Source organism: Athene cunicularia (genome assembly GCF_003259725.1).
Source record: "Athene cunicularia isolate RWA chromosome 1 unlocalized genomic scaffold, athCun1 chr1_part1, whole genome shotgun sequence".
NCBI classification, from domain to species: Eukaryota; Metazoa; Chordata; class Aves; order Strigiformes; family Strigidae; genus Athene; species Athene cunicularia.
Window position 1 is genome coordinate 95,706,624 of NW_020799091.1, and position 10,543 is coordinate 95,717,166.

The following is a 10,543-nucleotide window of genomic DNA, read 5'->3' on the forward strand; positions in this document are numbered from 1 at the left end:
ATTAAGGAGAAATTAAATGCCCAGGTCTAAAACTGACATTCTGAAAAACCCTGTTGAGCATCCACTTAACTGAGATATACAGGCTCAAGACTTTTATTTTAGTATTACCCACAGATTCCTCAGCCTTGATAGAGTTAAGCAAATCAGAAGCTATTTTATACCTAAATCAGGTTAAGATCTATAAACACCAGGCCCTTCGGAGAAGCTCATTCTGATAAGCATCATGTCACAAAGGAGTACATTTCTCAGTACTGACAATAAATGGAGCTTTAGGTGTCTCATGAAGATGTATACCAATACAGCCAGGCAAGACAAATTTCACCCATAACCCATAGAGAGAGACAATTTACTATTATTAATCCTAACAGGTCCTGTTCAGCATAGTAACCCAAGATACATGCGGGCTGAAGTCCCACTTTGAGAACCCTTCTCATATTGTACAGACAACCTAGGCACTTTACCTAAGGTCCTTAAATCCACACTGAGCACTGGGGCTGAGGGTGCAATGTCACACTTGTTTATGTTGTAGCATCTAATTCCTTTTTGCAGCCTTAACTGCTCTTTGTTCTGGTCACTAGTTCAGCTAAGAAACAAATTTTAATCATGTCAGTAACAGTCCCACTGTTCTATATTCCAGTGCCTGCTTACACAAGGGAGCTTGATAACACCAAATTACAAGCTAATTTTGGAGCATCGAGCTAAGTGCATTAAAACAGCTGTATGCTATAAATTAAAATCTTTAAAACCTTCAGAAAAAAATGAGTCATCGTTTACCAGATTACTAACAGACAAGGAACTCAAGTGGAAAAGCATTTTCGTCTCATTTACAAAACCAAGACTTCTGGAAAAGAAAAACAACATAACAAAACAAAACCAAAGCCTACCATATGAAGTAAGGCAGATAGTGTGCGCAGTCATGAAAAGCCACGTTTCCACAACAGTAAATCCTGGTAACCGCTGTTGTGCATTGATTGTGTTCCTTTCATTTCTCACTTCCACTAAATTAAAAAACATGCTGCTGAGCAACACCCACCTCTTGCAGCCTTTTAATCACCTCTTGTTAGCATCTGGGAACACGTAGAGATAGATCTGCAACTTGTGCAAGTCAGTCCAGTTTGATGGATTTCCAGTGTAAATATGCTAGCTTACATATGCCATTGACTCCAGTTCTGATATAGCCCCAAACCATCCTTGATGTAGAGACAGATTAATTTCAGAGGTAGCATTATCAGTTTTACTACAGTTATCTAGGGACTGGCTTGACCAGTGTCCTTGGGTTCCTACCAGCAGCAAAGCAGAACTAAACATTCTCTCCTCAGTGTTGAGGATAGCATGGTTTCAAATCAGGGCACATTTGTGGAAGCAAGCCTCTGTGTGTCAGCTACATGCCAGTCATGGAAAGAAGTCATCCTCCCTGGTGCAGTCAGGCAGCACATTGATAATTACAGATGGATCTCCAGAAGAAATACGGCACTTAAGGGCATAATTTCAGTTCTGCCTTTCCTCGTTAACACCTGACAAACTCCAGCATACTTACGAGTCATCTAAAAAGCAAAAACCACCAGCACCACCAAAGCTTTAATTATTTTTTTGCTTAATTTACAACTAACTTTTTCTTAGTGACCTATCCGAGTCTTTACAGACCAGCTTCTCAGAAAGGATTAGTGCTCCTACCACCTTTCAGGTGCTCAAATGCCAATTGAATTAGGCACCTCCTAAGTGCCAAAATCCCAGTGCTGCAGGAAGCTGTATCCAAGTCACATTGTCATTGCTGAAAGGACAAAGAAACTGATACAGAAATCTTACCAAACAGGGAAATTTTAGTTGTCAGCTAAGGGCAGAAACTATGAGTCAGAAAGCCAAATCCAGAGTGTTACAAGCCACAGTCAATGCACATATCAAAAAACCCAAGGACAAAGGAGCATGTCAAGATACCCATGGGTATCCTGAAGAGGCTTGGATCTCACACTTAAATGGTGCTCCTTCTACCTTTAGTTTTTACAGACTCCATTCTTTGAGGCAATTTCACTGCTCTTCCATGTTCCCACTGAACCTGGTTTGCCTGACAATACAGTAAGCTTGGGGGAGGGGGTGGGGATATGCATACAATCTAACACAGCAGGGCTCTGATCCTTTATTAACTACTGCAACTAAATTACAAGTGAGCATAATTCATGATGATTTCCATGGGCTGCTTCAAATGTCAATACTGCAGGAATCCTGCAGCTCTGCTGTTTATTACTATCTGCAAAGGAGCAGACTTTGAGTGACCATGTAAGTATATATATTTGTATACACATGTTCATTTCTCACATTTTTAGAAATGCAGCTGAATTTTTGGGTGCACTCAATTTGTGAGCATCACATAAGCAGGCACACAAGTCTCCCAAGTTGTATGCAGGCACTGCATACAAAACCAAGATCCCATAAATTAATCAAGTTATTCTTGTATCAGGCTAGAAAGAGATGGATTGGGGCAAACAATGTTATTGTTAGCCCTATTTTTAAATACTTGGAAGACACTCAGTTACTATGGTGGTGAGGACCATATAAGTACCTAGACAGATTCATTTGTAGCAGGAGTGTTATGTGTGAGGAGTTTTTCATCTCAAAGGTGCCAGCTAGCTGGGATCTCTTCCTCTAAGAAAAAAAAAAAAAAACGAAGAAATATATTTTGAAGTAATTTTGTATTTTTAAAATCCTTAGAAAGTGAGTTTAAAAAGCTGAAACTGTTCTACTATGGTTGTGCTGTTCTGCTTTGATTTTTTTCCCTATGGGACTTAATTTAATTTGCTCTCCTGGTATTCCATCAGATAGGAAACCATTCTTTTCCTCTCCAGTGCAGCCCCAGGGAAGAAAAAAAAACACCCCAAAACATGCAAGAAGCTGCATAAGTAACATTATATATCAACATACACACAGACACCCTACACGTGCATAATGCTATATTCGTTGTGTCAGTAGATGGACTTATTTGGTAGTCATAAGAGTAGTTATAAATGATACACAAAAACCTTGCAGGGAATTGCAAAGACAGGACATTAACCAGACTACATGAGCACTGCTGGCTCTGCTAATTGACAAAAGTTTTAATACAATGTTTGGTTTTGGTTTTGTTGTGGCTTTTGGTTTGTTTTTGTTTTTTTTTTTTTTTAAGACTTGTGCCTAAACATTTAAAAATGAAAGCTTTGCGTTACCAGATGAAATGCAGCAGTAACACACCGTACCAAACCTGACTTGTTAGCTAATAGAAGAATAAGAACAGTATCTGCTCTCTTACAAGTATTACTTCAGATTAGGTCTATACATTACTTTCAACTCCACCCAAGGATCCTCTCCATAAAGCCAGATGGCCACTGCATGTGTACAGACACACATGGTAGTAGGGTAATTTTCAGTTCAGAATGTGTCTACTTTATCTCAAACATACAAAAATAATCACTTTAAACGTTTTTGTTGCTAGATGAACATCAAAAGTTGTTGATATGAAAAATTGTGAACAATCCTTCATTGTCATCATTGCCCCAAACACACAATATTCTTCTGGAGGACTTATCCCTGGCCTAAAGAAATGGAAAGTCACCTAGGAAAGGAAATGAAGGACACATAATTCCCCTCTTCCTTTCAGCATCCTCTCTAGGGAAGATCTGTGAACAATCTGAGTGCCTTGTTATTAAATGCTCAATCTGTCATTAGCTGAGACACACTGGCTGCCTGAAGAGGTGAACAGACTTCCTGATAAACAGACCAGTCTGGGCAAAGGAAGAGACAGAGGCCAGGAGGGGACCCAAGACATATTTGGTTTTGTTCTGGGTAAGCTTTATGTGTAGCTGTTCCCAAGAAAGTGTCAGAAATTAAACTCAGCAGGTAAGGTTGCCTGCAGTATTTTTGCCATGCATAGCTATGCCTGACCATGGTATTTGACTAGAACCGTTTACTTTGAATTTTTCTCCTAACTCTCATCTGAAACACTCTCAGCAACAGATCAGGGTGTTGAGTTCACACAGGATTTTTACACCTTCCTCTGAGCCCAAGCGATCTGTACGTGACCAAATACAACTTATGTAACTGTGCTGAGGGTTCAAACACTTTTGTATTTAGGCTTTGTGAAGGTGTTGTGTTATTTGATGGTTGCATACACATCTATGAAAGTTGCTGAGACAGACTTCCTATTTTAAGAGATAGGGCATGAAGTACAGCAAATAATTCTCATCTCACTTCCTAAATCCCCACTAACACCAGCTAGGTTGTATGAGACAGGACAGAATTTGGCTCTAGATATAGACTGAAAGAAGTGGAAGAGACTGCATTACTGATTGGAAGATCATTATTCCATGAAACATCACTTTCAAGGAACAAGAGAATTTTAGCAGAACACCATCGTAAGAAGAGACAAGAGTGCAAGGTAATCTTCCTCCCAACATTCAACCTAATACCCAGGAAAACTCAGTATTAGTTTCATACAATACTCCCCATTCAACTTCTGATTAGTGCTGTGGGGCTGAAATACCAGAGCAGCAGTCTGAAGTGGCTGGGAGGTTTTTTTTACATTGATTCAGCAGTTGCTTGCAAGACCTATTTCATCTTTTGCCACAAAAGCAGTATTTTGTGGGAAAGAAAATGCACAGGGCACTGAAATGCTACAGCTCAGTCACTGTCTTTTCCTGTGACTAATGAACATGACCTCTAGACCTGGGCAGATACAGCAAACCATGTTCCATGAGATCCTTTGAATGTTTATACAAGTTAGCCTTGTGCGTTCCCTCTCTTCTCAAAAATCTTTTTTCCACGAGTGAGTTTATTTGTAGGGCTGTTGCCAAAACCAGTACATTTTTACATAGTCACTGGAGAATATTAGTGGAAAATTAATTTCGAGTTCTTAAACAGATATTTATATTAAAACATAGTACAATAATGATTCTGGCCTTTAGCCAGGAATTAGAGCTCTATTAAGCTAAGCACTCTGCTTAAATAACTATGAAGATGATTATTCACTGTTGGACCTAGCAAGATTCTGAATGCAATGAGCACAGAGTACAGAATTTTCCAAATTCCTTGGGTAGATGATGTGGGTGAATGGACTATGGATAACACTGCAAGATACATATCCCTCCAACAGGAAAGCTTACTAGAGAGATATCATTATTCTTGCACAATTCTTTATCATTACTGTTAAATCTGAATGCTTCTAGAAAATATTAAGTGAGAGATGACTCCATTTTAGATGCAAAAGATAAGAAATTACTTTAACTCTCCTGTTTCTTATCCTTATGTAAAGGCATGCCATGGTGTACCGTATGGAAAGGAGGAAATGCAGAGCATTTATTCATTTAGAGTTTTCCGACCACCCCAAAGCAGAGATCATATGCTGACAAGATGAATGCTCAAGAATGAGTAGAAACTGAAATGGGCTTCACTTTCTCAGTACAACTGACCATCTTGCCATGACTGTGTAGGCCTAATCTGCCATGACATGTAAATTGATGCAAAACCTACTTGCTTTCATTTCACTCAGACCCAAGAAGTTACAGAATTCATCACATGAAAACACATATTTTGTTACTATAAATATTCATATTCCTGTATGATAAATCTGATATTCTGAGAAAATTACTAATAACAATTAATAATCACATGCCTTACATATTTTAAGAAAGGGTAAGCTCTATTAATAGGAAAAAGTGCAATTCTAAATTTGAAGATAGAAATAATTGATTCTGATGCAATTACTTCCCTGCCAGTAGTGCTAGGCTGTAGAGTAGATTGTACAATACCAGCTTGCAAATTACATAGCAGAAAACCACAGGGTAATGTGAAACAGAATGAGAAGTGACAAGTGGTAACCTACAAAGGAACTTTGTGACACCACCAAGGTAGTAAGAATAGTAAGGTAGAAACATCTTGTTTTCTTTTAGGATGTATTTGCAAACATGATAGGCCAGATTAACCAAACCAGGTGAGCAAAAAGAAAATCAGTTTCTTATCCCACACTATTAGACCATGCCAGATTTATATAGGAGGGGGTGCATGGGGACAGTACTGCTGTCTTCCCTTTGGATTTTCTACCATACAGCATTATATAACAGAGTTTACAAGTTCATAATTGCATACACAAACATCTTGGCTTTCACATAGGCTGAGGTCCTTCAAGACCCAATGATGTTACAGCAGCTACAGTTACATGGCTTCTACATACAGGAAGATGTTTTTCTACCGGTACTTCTGTATGCATAGTATTACTGCTAATTATTAGGGTGGCGTTTCTTTAAAAAGAGTCCTTTGACCAGTTTTCACCCAGGAAAACTAGTTTCTGTAATTTACTCCCAACAATATTTTTGGTCTTCCCACTCTGACAAAAGATTGAAGTTACTATATTGCTGTCAGACATCTATGTATGTTTTGCATGGAAAAGTATTATACAGTGCCCACTGAAACTATCAGGAGCTCTTCCATCGACATACTGTGAGAGCACATCGCAATGCAATGCAATAGTCACTCTTCCTTAGGAAGACATGAATCACCATCTGTTTTGATCATAACCTGTGAAAGGACAAACTACAAGTTTAAAATGTCAAGAGACACAAATGTCATCTTAGGCTTTGACCAGCATTCAAAGGTCACTGAAGGTTAACAGTAGAACTCTCAGTGTGAGTAAAAGTTACTCCAACATGAGTGATTATTCAGTACTGATAATACTGATACAGCTTCCAAGAGCTACCAGGCTTATTGCTGCATAAAATCCAAGAAGATATAGTGGTATATATTATACAAAATATAGTGGAGAGGAATCCTGTCTGCTAATGACCAGTGCTCTGAAAGAGAAGCAGAAGCTTTGTCCCTCACACCTCACCACCTAGCAGTCTGGAAGACTATTCAAAGAAGACTTCTGAAGGAAGATAACGGCTGATGAATGAAGGTCCCATGTAGGTATAACAGTCCTTTCATCAACATGACAACAGTACAGTTTGTGTGGGATTTTCTTCTCCCATCATCACAAACTCTTGTACTGTGACCTAACACGGCTCTGCACTGCTGGCTTTTCTGAAGCTCAGTCTTTTTCATTGTTCATTCCCCTGAGTCAACAAAGGCAAGGTTGCTAAAGCAGGACAGTGCCAGTTCAGTAGACACTGGGACTCAGCCTGCATTTTGTGTGAGATAAAATCCTCCACTGGAAAGAAGGCTAGCTAAGACACCACTCCTGTGGTGGTAGGAACTAAATACAACTAAGGATATAATGTTGCTATCTAAGGAAGGTCAAACAAGAGCATGCATTTGTGTCTAACAAAACCATCACTACTATAAAAGGAATCTTCAGAGACTGAATTTCCCTGAATGCTTTACAGTGACAGCAACACCATACATGTCTTCAAAGAGGGAGAACGTGCATTACCATGCTCAATAGTTTTCTTTTCTTCTGTTTTGAGCCAGCCTAGAGACAGGAACAAAATTCATTTTCTACAAACAATGCACTAACAACATGTGATCTATAGCTGCGACTCCACTGTGTGAATCAAAAGCCCTGAAAACAGCTAAGCATCATTATTTGTTGTTAGTGCTGGTTTTTAGCACCTTTATCTGATCTTGTAATCAAGGGCAAGGACAGCAACCAGACTATTCTGCCTTTGCAAACATTTTCATAGCATGATATTTTTTTTAAACAAGATGATGAAAGGGGTTTTTGGTTTCTCCCCCACCTTTTCAACAATAGGGAAAATTTCCTTTTTACAGGGAAACAAATATCTGGAGAGGCTGATAACAGCCACAATGAAAATTTAAGACATGAACATACTGCAGACTTCTGGCCAAAAAACATGTAACAGGATTTATATTGTGCATGTAGGTTTACAGCACACCCCCAGTTTTCAGAGGAATAAATCAATTCTGTTTGAGTTTTAACTACACAGAGCTAATAACAACCAAGAGGTATACATTTTTGCCTCTGATTTAGAATTCAACTTCAGGTTCAGATTCTACTTTACTTTCATGCAAGCATGTGGACTGGGAAGATCAGAAGATCATAGGGGACAGGGGGTTTTTTGTTTTAATTTCATTACAAAAAATAATTGGTATCCATTTGTCTAATATTAACTGTGCATCCACCTGTTTATGAGATACCTAAAACTGAACTACATCTAGATTCATATATATATATATATATATATATATATACACACACATTTGTGAATTAATGATGCAGTTCCTTTTCACTCAAAATTCCCTTTGAGAAAAAAATAATTTGTTTTTTAAAAGGCTGCAGGATCACTAAATCTAAGCTAAACCTGACAACAGGACAGTTATTTGTGAACAAATTCAAGGCAATGAGCTCAGTTCATAATGTCAAAGTAAAGAGAAAAACATGCTTCCCATGCTGCCTGAATGGCTGACAATTTTGCTTGCTTTTGCTTCTTGTTAACCTGAGAATGCAAATAGCTTTGCTGTCAGGGTACATTTGTTCCCACTAATTCAAGACACTAACAAGCCAAAATATTTATTTTTTTTCCACTCTAATTTGTGTTTTATCATATTGGGAACGTCATATACAGATTTCATTTACTGTAACATTATGCAAACAGCCCTTATGGGAAAGTCACCTCTCTAACAGGAAAACTAAGCATAAAGAAGTCTCAATGTTTTAGGATGTGTTGCCTCAAAGGGCCCAAAAATTCTGTACAGGCAAATGCATGAAGACCAAAATGTGTATCTTACATAACCTCTCAAATATCCCATCTTAGAAAACCCTTGGCTTTTCAAAGATGACACTTAACATTCTTCCTGCTTTTTTAGTAGATGGTATGAACTACCAGAATATATTCTTTTAATTAGAACTGGATGAACAAACAGAAGCAAACAGCATATTTATATAGTTCAATCCTCAACCTGTTCATGAGTGTCTACAAACTGATGTTGCCTCATCAGCTGGGTATATAATAAAGCTGATCAAAATGTCTTCCTTTAATTAAATACCATCAGAAACATTTTTAAGTGATCATTTGTATATAAACCATTTCTGCCTCCTCTATAAAATAAAATGAGATTTCAGCTAAAATACAATTGCTGTTTTCACTGGAAATTCAGTTTGACTTTCTTCAGAAACAAAAAAAAAAAAAATCAACATTTTCCAATCGTTTGTGCCACTTAAGGGGCAGAAATTGATTCTACCCAGCCCCTTTGTTAAAGTCTGAAAAACAATGACTCACCCCCTTAGACCAGTGGAGCATGAGTCCCAATTTGCACATGTAGAATGCCAAAGTTTGGAGCCTATTTGCCATATGGTCTATCCATAGCCCATCTCTAGCAACACCCAAATGAGCTCTATGCAAGCAGCTTCTAACTTCAGTACCTTAGTTATGGGCCTAAAATTAGGTGGGATGAATCAGGCCACAGAAGCTGTGTTTATGAACAAGTCCTTTGTAATTAGCTCACTTTTGTCCACCTTCCTCATTCACATAGCAGATGCTCGTAATATTTAACTTAGTCTCCTGGTGTCCTTTACACACATACATAACACTGTCTTGTTCTAGCTTCATTTGCATCTGTATTTACTTCTACAGAGCCCTTTGGTTTACCATAGTACAAGCTCAGAATCAGATCTCTACTTTATATTTGTACATTTAAATAATTTCCTAAAGAAAACAACATCACTGAAGCCCTTCCTGTTTTTAAAACACATTCAGAAGTTAAGACCTGAAGCCAAGGCCACACTACCTGACATCTATCATTACAATAAGAAAAAAAATTGGCTGAATTTGACTCAATCTCCATCAAGTAATACAGTCTACCCTTACCATTCTCGCCAGTTGCCTTGTCTTTTCCATTTGTAGCTCCGGTTCCTTGTCTCTGTTAGGGGAAAAAACCCAAAGCAAGTGTTTAGAACAAACTTAAATGTGCATTTTTCTCTTGAAATTACTAGCAACTACTGCCTGATTTCTCCTCGATACCTTGGATAGTCATTCACTCTCATGCAGTGTTGCTCTGAAACACTACCAGTCAGAACAGGAATGCTTAGTACCATTTAGGTACAGCTGTATGTGTGCAACTGCATATAATTATCACATTAGTGATATGATATACATAGTCAAGTTTCCAGTAGTGCAAGGGTATAAGCTACAGTAGGACATTCTTCAGGTCCCCGTTGTGCCTCCATTTCCCCGATTCTCTGACCTGACTTTGGCCAAAAGACTCATCTTTCCACTTCAGCCACAAGTGGAGATAAAACTTCGAACTTCAATTCACTCTCACCAAGGAATAGCCTCATGACTTTCCATGAAACAAACTGATTTAAGTCATTCTACTAGGTAACACATGGCAAACACCAGTGCAGACCAAATAAATATTCCGAGTGGCAGGGCTGTATTAGTGTGATTACACTACTAGGTAACTTCCTAGTTTAGGAATGGTCACTATGAAAGTTACACTGCATCCCCCAGAGGAAACATCTCACAGGTGGAAGTACTTTAAGTATGGCAAAACTTGTCTTTATTATGCAAAATTATTCGTACTTGGCTGTATTACTGAAATAGACTGAATTCCTCCTCTAAGGTTG

At 38.3% G+C, this 10,543-nt stretch overlaps 1 protein-coding gene across 1 annotated transcript in view; it reads right to left on the minus strand.

The window, feature by feature from the left end:
- Positions 1-9,840, minus strand: part of PCP4 (Purkinje cell protein 4) — a gene marked incomplete at its 5' end in the record, with an annotated part of 33,180 nt that extends 23,340 nt beyond the window's left edge. Inside the window, one exon of the mRNA XM_026853325.1 lies at positions 9,786-9,840. Coding sequence (XP_026709126.1) covers positions 9,786-9,840 — 55 coding nt within the window. The remainder of the gene's footprint in view (positions 1-9,785) is intronic.
- Between the last annotated feature and the right edge of the window lie 703 nt (positions 9,841-10,543).